The sequence below is a fragment of the Oncorhynchus mykiss genome, chromosome 4, assembly GCF_057628025.1.
Source record: "Oncorhynchus mykiss isolate SJ-2025 chromosome 4, ASM5762802v1, whole genome shotgun sequence".
NCBI classification, from domain to species: domain Eukaryota; kingdom Metazoa; phylum Chordata; class Actinopteri; order Salmoniformes; family Salmonidae; genus Oncorhynchus; species Oncorhynchus mykiss.
Genome location: NC_143025.1, coordinates 15462753 through 15488966, shown reverse-complemented (window position 1 = coordinate 15488966; position 26214 = coordinate 15462753). Strand labels below are relative to the sequence as shown.

The 26214-nt window shown below is 41.5% G+C and overlaps 4 protein-coding genes across 5 annotated transcripts in view; 3 read left to right on the top strand and 1 right to left on the bottom strand.

Moving 5' to 3' along the window:
* LOC110521370 (RNA-binding Raly-like protein) overlaps nucleotides 1-4231 on the top strand; it is a 61170-nt gene extending 56939 nt beyond the window's left edge. The window contains exons 7-8 of the mRNA XM_021598874.3: nucleotides 954-1001; nucleotides 1475-4231. Coding sequence (XP_021454549.1) covers nucleotides 954-992 — 39 coding nt within the window. The 3' untranslated portion in view covers nucleotides 993-1001; nucleotides 1475-4231. The remainder of the gene's footprint in view (nucleotides 1-953; nucleotides 1002-1474) is intronic.
* A 90-nt stretch (nucleotides 4232-4321) lies between these two features.
* On the top strand, nucleotides 4322-8506 carry urahb (urate (5-hydroxyiso-) hydrolase b). The gene is made up of 4 exons (XM_021598875.3): nucleotides 4322-4570; nucleotides 5252-5397; nucleotides 7799-7934; nucleotides 8073-8506. Exons 2-4 carry the CDS (start codon nucleotides 5261-5263, stop codon nucleotides 8160-8162), a joined length of 363 nt encoding a protein of 120 aa, XP_021454550.1. The 5' UTR covers nucleotides 4322-4570; nucleotides 5252-5260; the 3' UTR covers nucleotides 8163-8506.
* Nucleotides 8507-8522: 16 nt separating this feature from the next.
* Nucleotides 8523-24483, top strand: LOC110521368 (mitochondrial inner membrane m-AAA protease component AFG3L1). The gene is made up of 16 exons (XM_021598871.3): nucleotides 8523-8944; nucleotides 9227-9308; nucleotides 9428-9510; nucleotides 11379-11528; nucleotides 11742-11813; nucleotides 12502-12626; nucleotides 12777-13047; nucleotides 17799-17936; nucleotides 18163-18316; nucleotides 18545-18652; nucleotides 18879-19004; nucleotides 19096-19206; nucleotides 19673-19788; nucleotides 21297-21497; nucleotides 22032-22226; nucleotides 22688-24483. The coding sequence occupies exons 1-16, from the start codon at nucleotides 8816-8818 to the stop codon at nucleotides 22910-22912; spliced, it is 2286 nt and encodes a 761-aa protein (XP_021454546.2). The 5' UTR covers nucleotides 8523-8815; the 3' UTR covers nucleotides 22913-24483.
* LOC110522741 (voltage-dependent calcium channel subunit alpha-2/delta-4-like) overlaps nucleotides 23154-26214 on the bottom strand; it is an 84098-nt gene continuing 81037 nt past the window's right edge. For both annotated transcript variants that reach the window (XM_090231221.1, XM_090231222.1), the window contains one exon: nucleotides 23154-26014. In XM_090231221.1, the coding sequence (XP_090087347.1) occupies nucleotides 25913-26014 (102 nt within the window). In that variant the 3' untranslated portion in view covers nucleotides 23154-25912. The remainder of the gene's footprint in view (nucleotides 26015-26214) is intronic.

The window sequence follows — 26214 nt, the reverse complement described above, 5'->3', positions numbered from 1 at the left end:
TGAGTCCGACATGCTCACTGAGTCCGACACACTGCATGTTGGCATGTATTGTCATGAATCTTGTCCCAGAGGCAGCTCTGCAGCCACGAAGTCATAAATCTGATTTTAAACCTAACCTTAACCACACTGCTAACCCTAGCCAAAAAGTGATTTGTTTTTTTACATGAATTCTGAAGATGTAGGCAATTTTTACTTTCAGCAGGCCCATCTAGTGGAAAATCACTCAATGTTGCCTACAGGGCAAGATTCATGACAATTGTATTTATTTATTTTACCAGGCAAGTCAGTTAAGAACAAATTCTTATTTTCAATGAGGGCCTAGGAACAGTGGGTTAACTGCCTTGTTCAGGGGCAGAACGACAGAACGACAGATTTTTACCTTGTCAGCTCGGGGATTCGATCTTGCAACCTTCAGAAGGTATGAATAGAGCAGAAGATTGTTAACCAGTCAACCACTGTACTGCATCCCAAATCGGTTATTAGTCCAACACTCTAACCACTAGGCTACCTGCCTCCAATAAACCTCAACCTGCGGTTGTGTGGGCTGAGCTGTAGGTGGGTTCACCAGGTGAGTCATTGTTTCACTGACAGTTGAGGGGGAAGGGGGAGGAAGATGAAAGGTATGAATAGAGCAGAAGATTGTTAACCAGTCAACCACTGTACTGCATCCCAAATCTGTCTCAATGGCAAGGGGTAATACCACCTCCTAAGGTTGCCAGTCACTCATCCCTCCTAAACTTGGTTATGTGCTGACATGAGAAACACTGCTATATTTGCTCATCGCCATTTAGAAACCATCACTTTCACCAACCAGTGATCTCCAAAATTTCCACAGCTGGGCATTTGATTAAGTTGATTTTGTTGGTCGATTAAAATATCCTGATTGCGCTGTGACTGTAATTCTCCATCTCTGCATCTCTTTAAAGTCTTCTCTCTGTCTTGTGGTTTCTCAGATAAATAACCATCAATCTGATCTGGAGGATGACATGTGAGGAGATCAGGTGTGTATGGCTAATAAAGGTGATTTGACAGAACTATATCACAAAAAAAGTATTGTTTGCATTGAAATGCTGTGTAATAAGTGTAGGTTAATATATTGTGATATCGAGGTGCTTATTTATGTTGTTGAAAATGGTCTCGAATCATAATGTACATGTTGTACATATGAATTATTGAATGGTGTAGATGACCAGGTGTCCTTCAGTCTTGGTGATGATGTATTTTTAATTATGAAAACTTGATCTTGATTTTAAGACCAATGATGGAATGTACAGTACATTAACTTGAAACTGCACTCGCACTGTAGCACTTTTGTACTTTGTAAAGCAATTTAATGATCTTGAGGATTATGTGCTCCTCATAATGTTTAATGTCTGTTTTATGTGGTGAAGCCGACAACAAATTTACACATTGAGTGGACCAATAAAGTTTTTAAAATTTAAATTCTCCATCTTCTCACTTTTACTCACTCTAGACTCAAGGACCTCAGTGACAGCAGCACACAGAGATGGAGGGGGATTGAAGTGAAAGGAGGCGTGTTCATCTCTAATCACAGTCAACATGGACACAACCCTCAAATAAATATACTGTTCATTACAAAGTAGAGCTGGGGCGATAAACCGGAAATTATCGACAACAATTTATCACAGGCATTTTGCTGATATCGTTCATTAAGATAAGTAGCCTATACTAGAGAAATGTGAAGTTTGAAATGAAATAAGTTTGCTAAAATGGGTGATAGTCAATGGGACAATTGATGGCTACAACCATCAAACTAGTAGTAGTAGTTTAAAGGATAAAAATAAAAAAAACTGGTGTACATCAATGTTAAAAACGTATCCTTCTATTTATCGTAATTGCATCAATTCAGGCAATTTTTCGCGATATGGATTTGGTCCATATCGCCCAGCTGTATTACAGAGTAGGAGCTTCAGTGATTTGTTTTGTTTGATGAATAAGACATATCTCTCTGGTTACCCTCAGTTCCTTTATCACAGTCAGATTCTGCTCACCTTCGTGTCTCCATCTCTCCTTTAAAACAGGTTCCTACTGACTTATGAACTCAACCAAATATGGCAGCTTTAAAAAACACTATTGCACTTCAAACAATAAACACACAAATTAAATTGCAAAACGAATTGCATTACTAATTGCATTAGTACTGTACAAAGTTAGAGGTGCGCTATTTGATAGATTCCCCCGCACCCCCCATCTCGCTTCCAGTGTGAAGACCTGATGTCAACCTACCCCGCCCCCTCCCCATCTCGTACTTCTGAGTTGGAGACCTTCCCAGGCAGTAGCCTGCCTAGCTCACAAACTAGAATCAGGGCGCCCACTCCGACAAGGTTAATTGACCCACAGTCCCACACGGCGACATTATATAATTGACGTGACGTGCAAATGAGCGATAGAAAATCGATCGGTTTTTTTTGTGTGTGTGTAAGATGCCGCCATGTCGTCTATGCCTAAATCCACCACTGCGGATATGCTTCAGACAGACCGACAACTACATTTTCTCTCAGATTAGAGATAAGGATTTGCAATGCTGTTTGCCACTTACTGTATCCAGTTCGCCACATAATTGGAATGTGTAATACATCAATTCATATAAAAAGCCATTCAAGATTTACCAGGCATAGGCCAACAGTATCAGGCATCTACACTACCTGTGCGTTCTGTAATCTTTCCATATTTGTCTCTACCAATTTCCCAGTGTCCACATTAATAAAGACTGTCAGTGTGATAACAGCTGTCTGCATGGTGTTATCACTGGGCTTGTAATCACCATGCCTGTTGTCATTATTTGAAGCTAGCCATGTTTGGAACTGACAAAGTGGTGCCCCTATAAAACCCCAGGGACCAGTGTGCATGGGGTTATGGCTTTGGTGAATTCGTGTTAATTTGACTGATTGAGAAACTTGATTATGAACCTAGAGGAGTCACTGCTGTTGTTTAAGAATGGGTACTGCCCTCCCCTCACTGTCCCCACTGTAGAAGGGAGATATGTACATGTACAGTAGATGTTGAGTACTTATAAACCAAACCACCATGTTTTGTCATTGTCAATGACTTGAGGAGGGATTTGGTTGATTGAGTTATTTTGGGGACCATTACGGCTGGTGTCAAACTTAGGGGGTGCTTCAATGTCACAACTGAAAACTATTGTTCATTGTAAATAGTCATAACAATTGTCAATAATGCTAACGTTACTGTATAACGTTTTACTCATAGAAATAGATTCTGTTTCTATGGTTTTACTATACCATGATGACTGTTTGAAAACAACAGTTGAAAAAAGTACATTTTACTTTCTAAGCAGCAAGAAAATGATTCAAGACTGTATTTATGTACTCTGAAAAAAGAAAGAACATTGAAGAACATTATACAACTTGATGAATTGACTTACAATTGTCATTGTTCTTGTTATATTCCCATTCATTCATTATATAAAACATTTTGCTTTTACTTTGCGTTATTATATAGTAGGGCTGTCAGAGTTAATCAGTTAACTCAAGTTAACTTTTTATAATTTTAGTCCACACTTTTTTAAATCGTGATTAATCGCATTGAAAAAATAACGGAAAATATCCAACACACATAAAAACAACTATGTTATGTCAAAACAAGTTGACATTGAGGTTAAAGAAAGTAAGTATGCTTGATTACCTGATTTTGCTTACCAGTACTTTGGACAAAATCAAGACGCCAATATTCTTAAAATGCTTTTTGTATGAACATTCTTAAATTACAGCTCAATTTGATCAAATTCTGAATTTGAGGTTGTGATTAATCGCTGCAAATCCTGCTATTAACTCAATTGCATAAAAAAAAAAAATGGTTTGACAGCCCTATTATGTTTAATGAAGCCAGGTGGCTCTTTGTGTTTAATAAATACTAAATGTGAACTATACATTGTGATAGTAGGCTTAGTAAATGTACAACTATGTTCATATAACTGAGTGGTTCAGTTCATTTGACCGTACATTAGAGGAGTAGTCTAGGCCTAGAAAAGTGGTAGCTTATTGATTTCCATTGTTCTCTGTACCCCACTCACTAATTCACCTGACTTGTATATTCATAAACCAAGTTGTTAACAATTAGCCCAGTGGTTTGGACATTATTATATATATTTTTTATCTGTGGACTATTCCAATTTGATTGTGCATTGTCTCTTATCTTGTTATGGGCAATTAAGTCGGACACACAACCACAATAAACACTTTATCAACCATGTGGCCAAACTTTGTCAATATTGACAAGATTAGGAACAGTAAACTTAGGTTATTTTAGAGATATGTCTGGTCAACCTTTGGCACCTGACGTTTGTTTGCGCATAGTGAATCCAGAGTGAGTTGCCCTCGCAAAGGATGAAAATGAACTATTACTATTCTGTCTTGTTTGATACAACTGCACTACGAGTGAGTGTTGAGACCCAAATAAACTCTAGTTTCATATAGGCTGTAGAAGTAAAACAACAAGTTATCCGCGTCGAGGAGGACTACACAGCGGTGTCTTCTGTTGTACGTGACAAGGTCCCCTAAATCAAGCCGCAATTCTGCATTGTAACCAGGTAATTACTCATAAAACTGTTTATTAATAACATACAACAATTATTTTTTACGAAGCAACTACACTATTAATGTAGCCTAATTTGTTTAGCCTATTTATTGTGCCCAAGCAAAACCATTGAGTATAATTAAATCAAAGGAGGTCTCAGCAATTGACCGTCTGCATTGTCATAGGCCTATAGCCTACGTACTGATAATTGGGTAAAATCATAAAATAAGTATTTGATCATGTAGTGTCTTTGGGTGTCTGGAAAAGTTCTCAACAGTCTGTCAGAAGGATTGCTATTGAACGGGTGGACAAATATTTTTTTTCCTCAAAGACTAAAATACACATATGAATAGCTTATTCCATTTACACTAAACGGTGCTCTGCTATTCTTTACGTAAACGGAGGCTTCACTGAAGCAAGTGTGCAAAATAAACAAAGTGACTAGTAAACACATATAGTGGCAGAGACTATGAAGAATAAACATAGGAAAGTAGGGGTTTCAGCCTGTTAAAAGTTTTATAAACATTCAAATGAAAACTGAAGGTATTGGCTATTCTCCCATTATAAACAATGTATATGAACAAAAAGTAAAGGCAACTAAATAAATAGTTATTTGTATTATTATCATCAGAAACTAACACTGAAATATGACTGTAGGACCATCACCATTCCCATGTTGTATCTTTCTCCACAGTCTTCAGAGATGTCTTCCACACTTCCAAACAGCCCCCTGACCACCTATGTGTTGAACACAGGTGACGGAGTCCCAGGGGCAAGAATGGCCCTCAGTCTGCACCGACTGGACTCACTCCTAGTCATCTGGAACCTAGTGACTGTGGGGTAGGGTGAATAGCTAGCTGCCTGATATAATCCTACTAACTAGTGACTGTGGGGTAGGGTGAGCAGCTGCCTGATATAATCCTACTAACTAGTGACTGTGGGGTAGGGTGAACAGCTGCCTGATATAGGCCTACTACTGTCTCACTCCTCCCTTTGTGTGTTGCATATACCTTTGGGATCTAGTTAGCCTAGCTTTAGGCCTATTTGTGAAATGTTCACTGCTATTATTAATAGTGATCGACTGATAATGCATGGAGATGCACTACCTTTAGACCCTCACAAACTTCTACAGAGGAACCATTAAGAGCATCCTGTTTCTCCAGAGGCTGGTGCGGTCAGCCCAACGCATCACTGGGGGCACATTGCCTTGCCTCCAGGACATCTACAGCACCCTGTGTCACAGGAAGGTCATCAATGACCTCAGACAGACACCTGAGCCACGGCCTGTTCACCCTGCTGTTCACCCTGCTAAGACTGAAAAACATCTCCAAGCCATCAGACAAATAGTCAGCACTAGCTGACCTTCTCCCAGTACCCTACCCTGAACCTTAGTCACTGTTCTAGCCACCAACCACCTGGCACTCTACCCCCCCACCATAGAGACTGCTGTCCTATGTACATAGTCACTGAACACTGGTCACTTTAATGTTCACATACTGCTTTACCCACTTCACGAGGAAATTATTCAGACCCCTTCACTTTTTCCACATTTTGTTACATTACAGCTTTATTCTAAAATTGATTAAAATAAGTTGGTTCCTCATCAATCTACACAATAACAGTTTTGACATTTTTGCAAATGTATTGAAAATAAAAAACGAAAATATTAAATTGACATAAGTATTCAGACCGTGTACTCAGTACATTGTTGAAGCACCTTTGGCAGTGATTACAGCCTTGAGACTTCTTGGGTATGACGCTACAAGCTCGGCACACCTGTATTTGTGGAGTTTCTCCCATTCTTCTCTGCCGATCCTCTCAAGCTCTGTCAGGTTGGATGGGGAGCGTCGCTGCACAGCGATTTTCAGGTCTCTCCAGAGATGTTCGATTGGGTTCAAGTCCGGGGTCTGGCTGGGCCACTCTAGGACATTCAGAGACTTGTCCCGAAGCCAATCCTGCATTATCTTGGCTGTATGGTTAGGGTCGTTGTCTTGTTGGATGGTGAACCTTAGCACCTAGTCTGAGGTCCTGAGCGCTCTGGAGCAGGTTTTCATAAAGGATCTCTCCCTTGATCCTGACTAGTCTCCCAGTCCCTGCCGCTGAAAAACATTCCCACAGCATGATGCTGCCACCACCATGCTTCACCATAGGGATGGTGCTTGGTTTCCTCCAGACGTGACGCTTGGCATTCAAGCCAAAGAGTTCAATATTGGTTTCATCAGACCGGAGAATCTTGTTGGTCATGGTCTGAAAGTCCTTTAGGTGCCTTTTGCCATACTCCAAGTGGGCTGTCATATGCCTTACTGAGGAATGGCTTCTGTCTGGCCACTACCATAAAGGCCTGATTGGTGGAGAGCTGAAGAGATGGTTGTCCATCTGGAAGTTTCTCCCATCTCAACAGAGGAACTCTGAAGCTCTGTCAGAGTGACCATTGGGTTCTTGGTCACCTCCCTGACCAATGCCCTTCTCCCCTGATGGCTCAGTTTGTCTGGGTGGCCAGCTCTAGGAAGAGTCTTGGTGGGTCCAAAATTCTTCCATTTAAAAATGATGGAGGCCACTGTGTTCTTGGGGATCTTCAATGCTGCATACATGTTTTGTTACTCTCCTCCAGATCTGTGCCTTGACACAATACTGTCTCGAAGCTCAACGGACAATTCCTTTGACCTCATGGCTTGGTTTTTGCTCTGACATGCATTGTCAACTGTGGCTCCTTATAGACAGGTGTGTGGTTTTCCAAATCATGTCCAATCAATTGAATTTACCACAGGTGGACTCCAATCATGTTGTAGAAACATCTCAAGGATGATCAATGGAAACAGGATGCACCTGAGCTCAATTTCGAGTCTCATAGCAAAGGTTCTGAATACTTATGTTTAATACATTTGCATTTTTTTTTAAACATCTCAAAACCTGTTTTCGCTTTGTTATTATGAGGTATTGTATGTAGATTGATGAGGGGGAAAGTATTTAATCAATTTTAGAATAAGGCGTTACGTAACAAAATGTGGAAAAATTCAAGGGGTCTGAATACTTTCCAAATGCACTGTATCTACTGTATTCTGGTCAAACATAAGCATTTTACTGCACCTGCGATAACATCTGCAAAATATGTGTACACGGCCAATAATTGATTTATGCAATTAAAAAGATACAAACATACTAATTTTGGGCCATGCCAATTTTGAAACTTCAATATGTGACAAAAACCCGTGCAGAATCATCAACGTTCTCATTATTTTAGAACCACCGACGAAGATGGTCGCTGTCCTGGACTCATCACTACAAAAGCGTTCACGCCTGGGATGTATAAGATGCGATTTGAGACTGGACAATATTGGGAGAGTTTGGGTCAGAACTCCTTCTACCCATATGTTGAGGTAAGTAGGTATCAGCCATGGACGTATCAATACACCTACTAATACATTTGGCCTTGAGGAATTTCCGGCATTTTTTAAAGATTAAAACCAACAAAACCTTATTATGTTCTGTTTCTTTTTCTTTTTTTTCTTCAACAGATTGTCTTCACGATAACAAACCCCAACGAGAGATTCCACTTGCCCCTGCTCCTGAGCCGCTTCTCCTATAGCACGTACAGGGGAAGTTAGAGCCATCTCTCGTCTGAGCCTCTGCCCGCACTATACCATGGATGTGGTTAATCGAGCTAAAATGCTTACATGTCCAGTTGATACCTAAGTGGTCAAGTTACTGTAGTTTGAAATAGTCATAATGATGAACTGAAGTCAAATGGCTATCACGTGCTGAATATTTAGCTTTTTGCCTGTTCATCATGAATGTACACATTTTGTAATCTACCTGTCAAATTGCTCATCCATGATGCAATGTGCGTGTGTGTTTCTCAGCCAATCACAGAGCAAGATCGAGCTCCGCAGAAAGACTCAAAGTCGTCCTATTCGCGCATAAATGAAATAAAGTTAATTAAAGCTGTAAACTTGTAATTATTGAACACATATCATCCTTGATATACTGTATTTTAAATATTGTTATATTTTACATGCAATTGTTGACCATACCCTAAGAATCAACGGGAAAACATTTCCATTCCAATCCAGATTGTCAGGCATCATTTTGGTCAATTTATTGGGGTCCTTAGTGGTCTTGCTCTGACATTCTTGCTCTTGCAGTATGTAATGACTGTGGCTGTTATCCAACACTGTCACACTGATGAACTGTAGGAAGACAGAATATCTAGAACATTTGATATTTTTTCAAAGAGTGGAGGGCAAGTGCCAGCGGGAGAATGGCTCAAATGTTAGGGCTTCTCTCGACGGCTGCTTTGTCTCTACGGATCGCAGTGAGAGCATGTGTACGCAATTCGGTGTCAAGGAACTTCTCTGTGCTGCCCGGCTATCGTGGCTCCACGGTCAGGGTAAGGTTGTTTTGTGTTCGTTAAGCCAACTGAAATTAGGCATAAACTAATTAGCCATTTTAGCTAGTTCTATACAACACAAACAATGGCTAGAACTGTTATTGTGCTGTCAGAACTGTGTGCCTATATTAGTTAGCTAGCTAGCCTAGCTACTTCTAGGCAGTGCAGTAACGTTAGGTCAACAAACTAGTTAGCCAAGTTAGCTGTTAGCTAGCTAGCTACACAACCAATTTTAAATCAAACTCTTTCCCATAATCCGGATGTTAATGCTTTCCTCCTCAGAGGCTTGCTCAAAGTAAGTTATTGTCACCTGATGGAATCTTTACATCTCATGGACTACTGTACTCCACTGAGCCGCCAAAAGGTAAGACCCAAGAGACATGTCTAGAAGTGTCTGTTACATAAAATCATGAACCGCATTGCTATAGAGGCAAATGTTAGTGGTATGCAGTGGTAATGCTGTCATTCACTTTTGATTGGCAGATGGTAAAGGGAAGGAATCAGGTGGCGGTGGAGGCGGAGGGAAAAGAGGAGGAGGGAAAGATTGGTGGAGCCGCATGCAGAAGGTGTGTGATGTGAATGGTCTGTCTATATAGTATTACACCCTATTCTATGAGGGATATTTGAAATCAAATTGTATTTGTCAGATGCACCGAATAAAACAACCTTACAGTGAAATGCTTACTTACAAGCCCTTAACCAACAATGCAGTTGTAAGAATAATTAGAGTAACAATAAAATAACAGTAGCGAGGCTATATACAGGGAGTACCGGTACAGAGTCAATGTGCAGGGCCACAGGTTAGTCGAGGTAATTGAGGTAATATGTACATGTAGGTATTTACATGTCAAATCAAGGAGCGGGTGGTATTGTTTGTGTGGGTGTTGAAGGAATTCTAAATTCCTCTGTTTTAATTCCCAATCAAAATTAAACACTCTGTCAATGCATTCGAAGGGTTTGTAAGACCCTCATTTTATAAGAATGGACAGAGCCCCGGTCTTAAAAGTCAGGTAACAGCGTTTAATTCAAGAGAGTACTCGTTCATACACATTTTACCACAGGTTATAAACTGAAAATGACGTCAGCGTTTTCTAAATGTTCCATCTCTTCTTGACACTGGTAGAAAGGCTCTATAGATCTCAAGCCTTCCCTCCTCGCCTAGAGCCAAGGTCAGTCAGTGTAGATAAGCATTCTAGACAGTCTGGAGATAGTCCGTCCCTGCCATCTGGAGATAGTTCATTAATTTGTACAAAGGAACAGACTGTCATTGTTCCAACTTTTGCCCACGTTCACACACCTCCGTTCCAGTACCAAGGCCGTGTCTCAAGCCTTCCCACATCCGTCTCCCTACCAATTTAATACAATTTACTAGTTAAGGTTTTCTTGTGTAGATAAGCATTCTAGCCAGTCTGATTCATTTGTACCATTGAACAGACTGTCATTTTTACTAAACTCCTGACCACATTCACTTCAGTACTGGGATCAGATTAGAAAATTCATACATATACAGTAATATTTAGTATTTTGATTAGTACATATACAGTACCATAATTGTATTCTGATTAGTACATCCTGATTGAAATGTATACATAATTAGTCATTATAGATAAAAATTCCCTTAACAGTGGGTTAAAAGTTTATTTGCCACTTGCACAGGATACAACAGGTGTACATTTCCCAACAGTGCAGTAATAATATAGATCATAAAAAATAGAAGAAAACACAAGAGATTTGAGATAAGATGAAGAAACACGAGAATGCAAGTACACTGAGTTTATAAAACATTACTGTACTTTCCTAATTTTGAGTTACATCCCCTTTTGCCTTCAGAGCAGCCTCAATTTGTCGGGGCATGGACTCTACAAGGTGTCAAGTGTTCCACAGGGACGGTGACCCATGTTGACTCCAATGCTTCCCACAGTTATGTGAAGTTGGCTGGATGTTCTTTGGGTGGTGGACTGTTCTTCATGCACATGAGACACTGTTGAATGTGAAAAACCCGGGAGCATTGCAGTTCTTGACACACTCATACCAGTGCGTCTGGCACCTACTACCATACCCCATTCAAAGGCACTATTTTGTCCTGCCCATTCACCCTCTGAATGGCACACATACACAATCCTTGTCTCAGTTGTCTCAAGGCCTAAAAATACTTCTTTAACCTGTCTCATCCCCTTCATCTACACTGACTGAAGTGGATTTAACAAATTACATCCATAAGGGATCATAGCTTTTACATGGATTCACCTGCTCAGTCTGTCATGGAAAGAGCAGGTGTTCCTAATGTTTTGTACACTCAGTGTATATACAGGTCAGTACCATTCTCAATGTGCAGGGTACTGGAGGGATTGAGGTAGGTATATATGTGTGTGTGACGTTCTATGGCACTGGATGCAGATACCTCAACATGTTGACCTTTCCTCTGCCTTTCTAGGGTGACATCCCATGGGATGAGAAAGACTTCCGTGCCCTGGCAGTGGTACTAGCTGGGATATCCTCTGCCACGCTCTACTATCAATTCAGAGACACAGGCAAGGAGATCACTTGGAAGGACTTTGTCCAACGCTACCTTGGTAGAGGAATGGTGAGACAAAGTACAACAATTCAGTGAAGAATATAGAGATACTGTTTATAGAAATACATGTTGTTTATTAGTACAATCATAATGCCAAGGTGATGTAACTGCTCAGACACAGAATTATTTTGTTTCCATTATTTTGTTATATAATTTTTTTTTGTATGTTGCTGTCTGTGCACTGCAAGAATAGGCCTTATGCGTTGTCTGTTCTCTACACAGGTCGAGCGTTTAGAGGTTGTCAATAAACAGTATGTCCGAGTCATTCTAGTACCAGGAGCAGAGGCTGATGCGGTAGGTGAAAATTCCTTTCTCTGGAATCGGAACAATAATGTGTGTCTCTCTCCTCACTGATTTAATGCCAAATGGATGAATGGGGGATAATTGTGCACCTTACTTCACAATGCAATTTAAATTAGGCTTAACTTAATGATAAGCAGGGTGAAGAGGTTGATTTAATTTAGAAAAACCATAGTGTATTGATGAGTTTGTGTTTTGCCTATTTGTCAGCAGCAAATAATTTGACCTTGCAGGTTGATACCATTCTCTGTAACTGAACGTAAATAATTACTATAACTCTTATTACAAATCAAATCTACAAATAAAGTTTATTAAGTGGATTACACTAATGTTTTGATTGTAAGGGAAACTAAAATAGGCTACAGGCCTATGTTTTTTTTCTAGGACTTATTATATTATACAAAACATTTCCTTGACTCTATCTAAACAAAAACTATTGTTGTTTTTTTTTATTGATATATTTCCACAAATATTTTGTCATGCAATTAATCCTTTACAATAGTTTATGCACTCTTTATCAAGCGTTGGTGCTTATGTTTGCGCACCTTCCAGGTTAATATGCATCTGATGCATATGCTAAAAGGGGACACTCGGCAACATTCTCTAGCCGGTACTGATAGGCTGAAAGGTTCTAGTGGTAAAGAGTATCCATTGACTTGTTGTGTTGGTGGTCTTTCCCCAGAGCTATGTGTGGTTTAACATCGGTAGTGTGGACACCTTCGAGAGGAACTTGGAGGCAGCTCATCACGAGCTTGGCTTGGAGCCCTCTCATAGGGCAGCTGTCATGTACAACTCCGAGAGTGATGGGTGAGTTAATGCCGACACACGCGTATTCATGCCTCAATAGGGCTAGACTATTTCTCACTCTGAGCTTTGTTTTATATGTCCAATTTCATGTACAAGCTAACATTTTAACTGACTGTCATCATCATTTTACAATTTTCCTTCCTCCTACAGGTCATTTATGATGAGCATGATTCCAACCTTGCTGTTGATTGGTTTCCTGCTTTTCACCCTGCGGCGGGGACCAATGGGAGGAGGCGCTGGGGGTGGAAGAGGTGGTCCCTTCAGCATGAGCGAATCAACAGCAAAAATGATGAAGGACAACATCAACACCAAGTTCAAGGATGTGGCTGGCTGTGAGGAGGCCAAGCTGGAGATTCTGGAGTTTGTTAACTTCCTGAAGAACCCCCAGCAGTATCTGGACCTGGGGGCTAAGATCCCAAAGGTAAGGGATGGAACAACTCGGCTGGGCGGTATACCGTATGTTACCATATACCGGTGTTTACTTTACCTTCTATAATGGTATTTCAATGTTTGGTTTGTTAAATGTGATACACTACTCTGGCACGTGTACTGTCAGTTTTTATAGTTGACTCTGTTTTGCTTCTTGAGTTGTGTCTCTCTCTCTCTCCTCCAACTGCTGCATGCCGCTAAACACACCAAACCATGCCCCCTGTCACTTAAGGAGAGAGCAGTTGCTTGACCACGGAGTCACGAGCACTTTCTTGCCGTTCACTCTGCATGGTCAGATGGATGCAACGATGTTGGGGACATGCTGAGTACCACAAGCGTTCTATACACTTAGTTTGTGTATCTTACTGTCTGCAAACTACTATCTGCTAGTTTGTTTTCTTAGCAAGGTGTTGCTAAAATAATTTGCTAATACCTAGTTGGATGGCTAGCTAGCTTGCTAAATGTGCTAACACAGAGAGAACGATGAGCCAGATCTTTCACCGGATGTATAAATGTGAAGCATCCAAGTGGCGTTTCCACTCACTACCAAATATGGTGATGAAAAAAAGCCCAGTGGACAGCAGTGGGAGAAGATGGAGTGAGATGGACATTCACTGACATTCTGCAAATTCTATGAAACATTTGATCACTACACAGTTTTCTGTTTCCAAAACTAGAACTAAGTTTTGTAGGCTTTACCCTTTGCCAAAGTTTCTAAAAATTACGTTGTTTATGAGGAGTGCAAGTGCGAATTGAGTTATTGCACACCCGCACTGCAGAGTAGGTGTTCCTTAACGGAAATATGCAAACAAATTGTAGAATGCGCCAATAGGATCTCACTAGCTCATGCTGCCTACCTCCTTGCTTATTCTTTAAAAAAAGAATCACCTTTATTTAACCAGGTAGGCTAGTTGAGAACAAGTTCTCATTTGCAACTGCGACCTGGCCAAGATAAAGCATAGCAATTCGACACATACAACACAGAGTTACACATGGAATAAACAAAACATAGTCAATAATACAGTAGAACAAAAGAAAACAACAAGTCTATATACAGTGAGTGCAAATGAGGTAAGATAAGGGAGTTAAGGCAATAAATAGGCCATGGTGGCGAAGTAATTACAATATAGCAAATTAAACACTGGAATGGTAGATGTGCAAGTAGAGATACTGGGGTGCAAAGGAGCAAGATAAATAAATAAATACAGTATGGGGATGAGGTAGGCAGATATATGGGCTGTTTACAGATGGGCTATGTGCAGTGATCTGTGAGCTGCTCTGACAGCTGGTGCTTAAAGCTAGTGAGGGAGATACGCGTCTCCAGCTTCAGAGATTTTTGCAGTTCATTCCAGTCATTGGCAACGGAGAACTGGAAGGAGACACGACCAAAGGAGGAATTGGCTTTGGGGGTGACCAGTAAGATATATCTGCTGGAGCGCGTGCTACGAGTGGGTGCTGCTATGGTGACCAGTGAGCTGAGATAAGGCGGGGCTTTACCTAGCAGAGACTTGTAGATAACCTGTAGCCAGTGGGTTTGGCAACGAGTATGAAGCGAGGGCCAACCAACGAGAGCGTACAGGTCGCAATGGTGGGTAGTGTATGGGGCTTTGGTGACAAAACGGATGGCACTGTGATAGACTGCATCCAGTTTGTTGAGTGGAGTGTTGGAGGCAATTTTATAGACGACATCACCAAAGTCGAGGATCGGTAGGATGGTCAGTTTTACGAGGGTATGTTTGGCAGCATGAGTGAAGGATGCTTTGTTGCGATATAGGAAGCTAATTCTAGATTTAGTTTTGGATTGGAGATGCTTAATGTGAGTCTGGAAGGAGAGTTTACAGTCTAACCAGACACCTAGGTAGTTGTCCACGTATTCTAAGTCAGAGCCGTCCAGAGTAGTGATGTTGACGGGCGAGCAGGTGCGGGCACTGATCGGTTGAATAGCATGCATTTAGTTTTACTTGTGTTTAAGAGCAGTTGGAGGCCACGGAAGGAGAGTTGTATGGCATTGAAGCTTGTCTGGGGATTAGTTAACAGTGTCCAAAGAGGGGACAGAAGTATACAGAATCGTGTCGTCTGCGTAGAGGTGGATCAGAGAATCACCAGCAGCAAGAGCAACATCATTGATGTATACAGAGAAGAGAGTTGGCCCAAGAATTGAACCCTGTGGCCCCCCATAGAGACTACCAGAGGTCCGGACAACAGGCCCTCCGATTTGACACACTGAACTTAGAGAAGTAGTTGGTAAACCAGGCGAGGCAATCATTTGAGAAACCAAGGCTGTCGAGTCTGCCAATAAGAATGTGGTGATTGACAGAGTCGACAGCCTTGGCCAGGTTGATGAAGACGGCTGCACAGTAATGTCTCTTATCGATGGCGGTTATGATGTCGTTTAGGACATTGAGCGTGGCTGAGGTGCACCCATGACCAGCTCAGAAACCAGTTTGCATAGCGGATTGCATTCTGCCCATTATGATTAATTTGCTCCCATTGGAAACAACCGGCTCTGGTCTTGGGTTAGTTTAAAAAATATTTTGTAGTATGTGTCAGTGCAAATGTAGCTAGCTAATACTGCCTGATACCAGTGCTGGTGTAGGCCTACAGTAGATAAGCATGTTTGTGCAACGGTTTCTTATCAGAGAGGAATAGGCGAGGCATGAATATGTTGGCTAGCTAGCGACATGTTAGAAAACATGTAATGTAACATCTAATGAAGGTCACCTGGAAACACTGACCAACACTTTGGTTCCTACCTATATTTTCTTTCTTGTATCATGCTGTATGTATCATGCTGCGTTGCACAGTGCGGAAATGATAATACAATTGCGGGAAATGTAGCAATTGATCAAAATGCTAATTTGTTTTATTATTTTTTTGTTTGGAGTTGGATTGAACAGTATAAATGGAGAAAGCCCCATTTAAAATCACTTATTTGCCACCCTAGAGTCATAAACTACTCATAAAGCATATTGAGAACTTTTATTTTAAACATAAAATCCCTTCAAATACAATCATACTGTCTTAAAATTTCAAAAGTATTATTATATGATATTTTGTCCAAATCATCCAGCCCTAGGGACAACATTAGTACCTGGACCTGGGGGCTAGGCTTGGGCAGTATACAGTATACTGGTGTATTTGGAAATAGCCATGGGATGGTTTTTCAATACTGTTGAAACTATTTTATGTTTTTATTAAATTTTTATATTTGTAAATCTACTTTTTAAGTAAATACCTGCAGTCAACTTGTGCAATACGCTAAGAGAAAAAGCAAATTTTTGTTCTACATTTCACGTCTCATTATTTTCCATTTTGAAGCTTACCATAGTTCCCTGAACAGTTAAGCCAGTCACGTGCTTGTTTGTAAATAATACAACGGATGAAAGCGTTTTATAATGAAGCCAAGTGTTTTTTTTTGTTGGCTTCAATAGAGTGATCAGAGACGTGCAACTATAGAAAATACATTAGTGCAGAAAATAGCTGAATTTTCATAAGATGACAACAGAAGTGCAACGCTGTAAGTAAATTAGCTTACTATGAAAAAGCAAGGTATTTTTTGCACAAACTATGCATGGCCATCATATTTCCAATCTTTATCATAGAATTGTGCGTTAATGCGACACCTAAGTTTAACTTGCTAGTTATCTAAGTAAGTAGCTGAGTAAATAAGGATGACTGGGCATCCATATTGTTAGCTTTCTGCTGTGTTTGAGAAGTCAACTCATCCAAAGGGATTTATCTGTAGGTTTTCTCCTCTCCGTTCTCGGCCTGTCTGCTTTCCCCCCTCTTCGCGGAAGGCCATTGCTCCCTAGCGGAAGGCCATTGCTCCCTAGCGGAAGGCCATTGCTCCCTAGCGGAAGGCCATTGCTCCCTAGCGGAAGGCCATTGCTCCCTAGCGGAAGACCATTGCTCCCTAGCGGAAGACCATTGCTCCCTAGCGGAAGACCATTGCTCCCTAGCGGAAGGCCATTGCTCCCTAGCGGAAGACCATTGCTCCCTAGCGGAAGGCCATTGCTCCCTAGCGGAAGGCCATTGCTCCCTAGCGGAAGGCCATTGCTCCCTAGCGGAAGGCCATTGCTCCCTAGCGGAAGGCCATTGCTCCCTAGCGGAAGGCCATTGCTCCCTAGCGGAAGGCCATTGCTCCCTAGCGGAAGGCCATTGCTCCCTAGCGGAAGGCCATTGCCCTAGCGACTCCACACAGACACCACTGTACACATGCTGCTCCAGAGCCGGTACTGTTCTTGCTTCAGACAAGTATGCATCAACTTTGTTCAGTTACACAATGTCACTCGTTCACATTCGCTTGTACATGTCCAAACTCGCCAAAAATGACATTTGGTAGTGCCTCGTTTTTTTTCCATTTCTGCTATTCGCTATTACTTGTGATACATTTTGTTAGCATTCTGGTAATAGACGCCCAATGGGCTTTTTAATGTATTTTTTAAAAAAAATGCACACACTTCTGTACTAAACCGGTAATCCCGTAAATCCCGGGATGAGAGAAGGACGGTATTACGATATGAACATCTGGATACCGCTCAACCCTACTGGGGACCAAGATCCCAAAGTTAAGGGATGGGACAACAGCCCAGCAGTCATACTAGTCATGAAATACCTTTCAATGTAGGAAGAAAATTACTTTTAATTTTAGATGTAGTTTGCTGTCTTTTCATACCCTATGAGAAATGAACATTCCATTATACTGGTATTTTAAATCTCATGTGTTGTGCTGTGTTTTCTCAGGGTGCTGTGCTCTCTGGACCTCCAGGCACAGGCAAGACCCTGCTGGCCAAGGCCACAGCAGGAGAGGCCAACGTCCCCTTCATCACTGTCAACGGCTCTGAGTTCCTGGAGATGTTTGTGGGTGTTGGGCCTGCCAGGGTGAGTTCACACTAGAACCAGAGGGAACACTTGCACCTGACTCCATAACATCCGTTTTCAAATCACATGATGTGCATTTTAGATCATAGCTGAAAATAGCGGTATCTACTAGCTATCTAACCACATAGATACATTTCAATCCATTTTACTTGAAATGCATTGCTTACTGTGAGGATGTGAATTAAAATGTTTTAGAGACTTAGTATTGACTGTTTCCCCCCTGTAGGTGAGAGACATGTTTGCCATGGCCCGGAAGAACGCCCCCTGTATTCTGTTTATAGATGAGATAGACGCCGTGGGTCGCAAGAGGGGCGGGGGGAATTTTGGTGGCCAGAGCGAGCAGGAGAACACTCTCAACCAGCTGCTAGTGGAGATGGATGGTGAGTATGGGTGAAATGAGATCGCAAACTATCACACTCTCTATCATATTGCTGGTTAATCTCATAGGTGTCCCCTATTTATGAAATAATAACTGTTATTATGTGACAATGGCGCTCTATGATGTCATCTGTTATAAAGCTGTTATTTTCTGCTTTACTCTAAAATGTTTACTTAATGAACTGTAATGCATATACTGTGAGGGTAATTCCCTAGTGTTTTTCTTTTAGGATTCAACACCAGCACTAATGTTGTCGTCCTGGCTGGCACCAACAGACCAGACATCTTGGATCCTGCGCTCATGAGGCCTGGCAGATTTGACAGGCAGATTTACATAGGTATGGAGTCTTTCAATTGAACTGGAGTTCAGGCTGTGCTGTGGTAATTTCAGTGAAATGTCAACATACAGCATATTGATATTCATATTGAGACGTACTACCCATTCGGTAAGACTTTATGTAAATCTAAGGATTTCATAACACATTTATAACCCATACATAACAATTTCCTAATCAGCAGACTAAATGAGCCTTTCATGAAATCCAATACATGTCCATGTTTCAGGCCCACCTGACATCAAAGGCAGGGCGTCCATCTTCAAAGTGCACTTACGGCCCATCAAACTGGACCCTGCTATGGACAAAGACGGACTGGCCAGGAAGATGGCTGCCGCCACACCAGGCTTCACAGGCAAGTTGAGCTGCTCTGTGTGAGAGATGGCCATGTTGATTATCATGTGAATGTTTTTGAAACATCCTCTCTGTCTTCCTGTCTTCACCAGGAGCCGACATAGCTAACGTGTGTAATGAGGCAGCCCTCATTGCTGCTAGACATCTCAACCCACATGTGGAAGGGAAACACTTTGAGCAGGCCATCGACAGGGTCATTGGAGGTGGGTTGTAATGTCTTCCATGTCCTTGTATTATTATGTTATCTCAGCTTTGTGAATCAGTGTTAATTAAATCAACAATAGCATGACAATAAATATTTCTCAACAACCTATTTTCCCTGAGAAAACTAATGACGATAACGAGATGAGACGCCATGGGAAAAAAAACTAACATTCGTTTTCATTTTAGTTGACAAAAATGTGACGAGATGAGAAATCCACTTGACTAGACAAATTGTCCCAGAGTTTTAGTCAACTGATTATAACTAAAAATAAGAAGGATGAAATTACTAAAATGGGACTTAAAGGTGTTTTAGTCATAGACACTAACACAAAAAAACAACTCCTTCTAAAATAGCTGACAAAACGAACACTGTTCTGAATGTCCCATCTTTAGGACGAGGTGAGGTGTGGATGGTAATAGAAGGGTGAAGGTATAACCCTGCTGTCTGTCTCTCACTGTCTGTAGGTCTTGAGAAGAAGACCCAGGTTCTGCAGCCCAATGAAAAGAAGACTGTAGCGTACCATGAGGCTGGCCACGCCATAGTGGGTTGGTTCCTGCAACATGCTGACCCACTGCTGAAGGTACAGTAGCTCTCTCTTTTAAAGGCCCGGTTTTGCTTACCTGGCTGTTTGGTTGGGGGTTGCTAACCAGAGAAATATATATACTTTTTACTAGCACATTTGCATGTGACTTTCATAGTGCAGTTTTGACACTGCACACAACAGACAGCTCAGCAGCACCTTCCACTGTGTGTTGGTGTGAATAGAGCAGGGTATCCCAAACTCTTGTCTTGACCCCCCCCCCCCTGTGTGCACATTTTGTTTTTTGCCCTAGCAATACACAGCTGATTCAAATATTCAAAGCTTGATGATTTGGTTATTTGAATCAGCTATGTAGTGCTAGGGCAATAACAAACTCTCCCAATACTGTCCAGTCTCAAAACGCATCTTATACATCCCAGGTGTAAAATAGTATACAAATCATCCAAGTCCCACTGCAGTACTGTTCACATGGTCATACTGAACAGTTTCTGACATTGGCTTGCAGACGGGTCAATGACTGTGTCTGTCACACAACTGGATCACAGGTTGGAATATGGGGATATTGAATGGATTTGAGTGGGGTTCTAAAACAATAACTTTGATTCTCATGCATGGGTTTAACACACATTTAAGTTTCAAAATTGACATGGCCCAAAATGAGTACGCTTGTCTTAATTGCATAAATCAGTTATTGGTCGAGTACACATACTTTTGGTCATGTAATGTATGTGGACACCTGCTCGTCGAACATCTCATTTCAAAATCATGGGTGTTAATATGGAGTTGGTCCCCGCTTTGCTGCAATAACAGCCTCCACTCTTCTGTGAAGGCTTTCCACTAGATGTTGGAACAATGCTGCTGTGTCTTGCTTCCATTCAGCCACAAGCATTAGTGAGGTCGGGCACTGATGTCGGGTGATTAGGCCTGGCTCACAGTCGGCATTCCGGCTTGTGGCTGAAATAGTCAAGTCCACTCATTTGAAGGGATGTTCACATACTTTTGTGTATATAGTGTATTTTGCAGATGTTATCGACGGTGCAGAGAAATGCTTATATTTTTTGCTCCAACAGTGCAGTATAGCAAACAATACACACAAATCCCCAAAATAAAGAAATGAAGAAACAACTGGAATCAGTAGGAGAATGGGAGAACTGTTAGAGCTCATTTTGCTCTATAACCATGAGTCAAGAGAGCGAACTAGGTCCCCATGACGGGTAGCAGTCTGCAGGCATAGCGGTCTCTTTGTGTGGACATTAAGGCTTACGTCACGAGGTGCTTTATGGCCCAATTCAATCAAATGTCTATTCTGCAGGTTCAGCTCCATATTTTTCTCTTTGCATTGAGGATCTCTTGCAGAGTGAGTTTGATGAAAATGTTTGGATAGGATTTGATGTGATTTATTTGATCGTTTAAAAACACAATTCAACCACACATGTTGATACAATGAGATTAAAATATGTGGCATGTGTGATCTAGAGGAGCAGGATTTGTAAAGTTGCTTTTCTGTCATTATTCTAATGCCATGTGTCGCTTTTCTCTTCCCCTAGGTGTCCATCATCCCCAGAGGGAAGGGTTTGGGCTATGCCCAGTACCTCCCCAAGGAGCAGTACCTGTACACGCGGGAGCAGCTGTTTGACAGGATGTGTATGATGCTGGGAGGACGTGTGGCTGAACATGTCTTCTTTGGGAAGATCACCACTGGAGCCCAGGACGACCTGAAGAAGGTCACCCAGTCAGCCTACGCACAGGTACCCTACTGTATGGCATTCAGAGGAAAGTTCAAGCGCTGCACTTTAATTGATAGCTAAGCTAACGTTTCAGCCTCACAGCTTTCAGAATAAATCCCCAGAGCTTTTAAAATGAATCCCCAGTTACAATCGATGGTTAAAAAAAGCTATGGTTACTATTCAACAGTGTTGATAGGAGTTTGTCTTAGGAAATGTTACTATCTATTATAAACTGGGTGGTTTGAGTCCTTGAATGCTGATTGGCTGATAGTCGTGGTATATCAGACTGTATACTACAGGTATGACAACGTTTATTTTTTACTGCTCTAATTACGTTGGTAAACAGTTTATAATTAAGCACCTCGGGGGTTTGTGTTATATGGCCAATACACCACGGATAAGGGCAGTGTCCAGGCACTCTGCGTTGCATTGTGTATAAGAACAGCCCTTAGCAATGGTATATTAGCCATATAACACACCACCTCGGGCCTTATGGCTTAATTATCTCACAGTACCTGTTGTATTTCTGATCCCCACATCTCTTCCTGTCTCCAGATAGTGCAGTTTGGGATGAGTGAGAAGGTAGGCCAGGTGTCTTTCGACCTTCCTCGGCAAGGAGAGATGGTGATGGAGAAGCCTTACAGCGAGGCCACTGCAGAGCTCATAGACCAGGAGGTCAGAGACCTGGTGGACAGCGCCTATCAGAGGACCATGGAGCTGATTGTGGACAAGAGGGAGTGCGTGGACATGGTGAGAATTGCATTGACCTAAGTGAACATCACGTAGTTTTAAGATTTTCAGATTACTCTGTCATGTCCTGCTCGATTGTCAAGGGCACACCCGTCTATATTTAGTTCTTGCTGGGCGTAAAGATGGGGAAACAGCACCACTGACCGCCCTACCACCGTTGTTATTGTAGCAGAGCTGAGGAGCGTTGTGCAGCATGGTAAAAACATGATGGCAGTACATATTGTGCTCTTCTATCGTGTGTGCAATGATGTCTGATGAGGAAAAAACTGTGTTGATGGTTTGCAGTAACTTCTTTGTTGTAATATCTTAAAACGTACGTGACCGTTTCACCATTAAGGATGGCAGCTTTAAGATCAAACAGAAATGTAGTAGGCCCTAGAGCTGCTGTCTGGCTCTTTATCATGTCCACCCTGTGTCATGAATGTCACTGGGACCCCACCGTTCCTCTCTCTTCACCCCAGGTGGGGAAGCGTCTCCTGGAGAAGGAGGTCCTGGACAAGGCAGACATGCTGGAGCTGCTGGGGCCACGACCATTTGAGGAGAAGTCAACCTATGAGGAGTTTGTGGAGGGGACAGGCAGCTTTGAAGAGGACACCAGTCTGCCAGAGGGCCTGAAGGACTGGAACCAGGAGAGAGGGGACCTAGCTGAGGAGCTGGACACAGCCAAGGAGAAACAGGCCCAATAGGCAGCACAAACGGTGACAGGCAACCTCTTAACCTAACCTCTGTCTTAGCACACACCAGTCATGTAGCCTAGGCAGAGAGGAGGGTTGGGTGACTTAGCATAGTACCCTGCCCCCGGACATATTTATCTGAGTGCAAAACAAACTTTCAATCAGAATGCAAATCTTTCAATGCCTTATTATTGGCCATGTTGGAGGTGCGCCTCATGGTACTCAAAGGTTCATTTAATGGACAGTGGACACATTGTGTTTGAGAGATTTTATCTTTTTATGAGTTGCATGTGTTCTCTTTCTCCACATAAATCATTTTGTCAACTGAATCATGTACATTTGCCTCGTGCTTTGATATCTTCAGCTATTTATTTCAATAAAAGGGGCTTCCTCCCAACTGTATTTCTTTCCCTCCCACAAATGAATGCTACATTTCAAAACATGTCGTTCATCTCTATATACCAATGACATAAAGGTGCTGGTTATGAACGTTAATATCCTAGTTCATCAAAATGCTACTGGCAGAAATATAAAAATATACTCCCCTAGATGTGTTGAAATGTGCACTGCCTCTTCCATCTCTCAGCCTTGCACGGGTAATTTGTGATTAAGCCCTCACACTACAACTGTATAGTGTGGTGTTAAGCCCAGTTTATACCTGGTGCTAACATGGTTCCTTTTTCCTGATCTGGTCTACATTCCGATTGTGCCCGTATTTCCAGAAATGTGTCTATTAGCCATCCACTGTTTCTGGATTGTGACCAGATGTCCTGTTCCTACTTTTATGCAAATGTTTTCACAGCTATCCTTTCTAAATAATATTTATTGTAAAACCTATTGATGTACTCAGTCAATGATGCCACTTAGAGGGCAGAATAATTATTTTAAATGGTTTCTCTGTCTAGATCTGTCTACACTTGCAAGATATTCAGACACAATGTGTGGGCAGGATGATCTGATCACAATCGGATCACAATGTGTTTTGATTGAGCCCACATTTTTAGACGCATGTAGACAAGAGCAGGAAAAAGGACGCAAGTTGGAATCATGTATAAACTGAGTTTTAGATGTTCTGCTGAGCCAGTAATCTGCTGTTGTTGATGTACAGTATTGCTAGTAGCATACATCTCTACACACATTTTATCAAATTATTTTATTGGGTGATCTGTGTGAATCAGGAAGTTGCTACCTCACTTTAAAGCAATATATTCAACTATATTTCTCATAGGTTTGGGAAAATTGTCCCCCTAGATATTTCAGGATTTCCAGTATACTGTAGTTCTGTCATTACTACTGATCACCACTGAAGTTGTCCAACAGTTTAGAATTACTGATGTAATAACCTATAATACATTTAGTTTAAAATGTGGTTGTGTGTAGTTGGTGTTTTGGATTGTGCACTGAAGGTAAGTTTGCCTGTTACTGCACAGTCAACCTCTTGTTCTCCAGTTACTGGGGATGGACAGAAAGCGCTTTTCCATTTGTATTATAAAGAAAAATATTCTGTGTATGAAAGCAATGGCTATACTACAATGTATAAAACATGTTTTTGTTTGATAAAATAAATTCAGTGGTGAATTTTCTCAGTATCGTTGTTTCCAGTACCAACTGCCACCAACCATTTGCACATGTCACAGAAAATGTCCTTCTGTATCAGTTTCTTATTGGTCTAGCTCTTATAGGGGACAACAATGAAAAATATACTATATTGTAATATTCCTCAATGTCTCAAAGCACCTATGGTATCTCATATGTGGTCCTAGCTACTATATGCAGATTGTTTCAATGATTCACATATTGAAATACATCATAATGTTTACCAACAGTGAGCTTGTAGTCATTTTACAGGGAAGAACTGGGCCAGAGGGTTGCTGGCATCAAAATCTCTGGTGCCATCTACTGCTGTTGTGCCCTTGAGCAAGGCACTTAACCCCTCATTTCGGCGCAAGAAACAAGCATTTCGCTACACCCGCCGTAACATCTTCTAAACACGTATGTGACCAATAAAATGGGTTTGATTTGATCCTGTGCTGCTCTCAGCTTCTCATGTAAGTATGGGCTAAATTCAATCCGTATCGCCATAATTTGTCGCTATAGCGCAATTTAAATTTAAAGGCAATGTTCCCACTTTTGAGGAGGCTGCATATGTCAGCTCAATCGGAGCGCTGGACTACAGCGATACGGATTGTATTGAGACCTGTGTCCAGCGGGGTTGGGAACAAGAGAGAAACAATGTAATGTTCTGATACACATTTGACAGTAGGTTATTGTTGTTTAACAGTCTCCTCCCCCTGACAATTATTTCATAAAGCTTCATGCGTACCAGTAATCATAAACTGTACTAGATCTCACCTCAGTTCTGCGGGAATTGTCACCAGCATGTTCCATTCAAATCACCAGTGTCACGACATACATTATTGCTTATAAATTAGAGATGAATATTCCTTCCTCTTTTGTAGCACAAAGTTTTGGTACGGTAGTTCATTTCAACATACAAAAAAACAACAGTATCAATACAGTACATCTTAATGTTACTGTGTATAAAAATGAGATATGAGAAAATGTTTCTATTTTCCTGTTGATGGACATATTAGGGCAACAGTTCTCCAGCTGAGTGAGGTTGTCAGGGTGGTTGTCCTTCAGTCTGCACTAAGATGGATTGCCCAGTAGAGGGCTGAAATCATTCTACCATGTCAGTGTCTCCATGAAAATAACAGTCTCTCCCTTCGATTCACATGTCCACAAACTCATACCCCATGGCTCGTACAAAAGAAATTGAGGTATTTGTTAGGACTGGTTAGTTTCTTTCTCTATCGGTGTGGGAAAAGGAGTCTTATGAGAAAATAGCCCTTTTATTGTTACTCCAGAGTTGACTTGAACTACTGTGTTAGTAGGTTATTTACGTAGTTATAGGTCTTTTAGAAAATGTACAAAAACGGAATGTTAAGATTGTTTAGTCTACATTCTCATGTCCATCTGAGAACCACAGGCCATAAGAGAGATGGAGCCTGGTTAAGTCCATCTGCGCAGGGCCAATGAGGTAGCCAGAGAAGCCAAGAAGAGCGCCACCGATAGGCTGATCTCTGACGCTCCTCCACAGTCCTTGGCATTTTCCTACAATCATCAAGAAGACCATTTCAATATTAACACAAAACATCATGGAAACTGCTGTGACTTCACCTCTACTGCTTTATATTGATTGACACAACATTCTACTTCGACTATTTATCTGTAGGACTTGAATTCAATTTAAATTGAACAAACACTTCTCTCTTTCAATTTCAACATGCCTGCAATGCAACTGTAATGAAGTC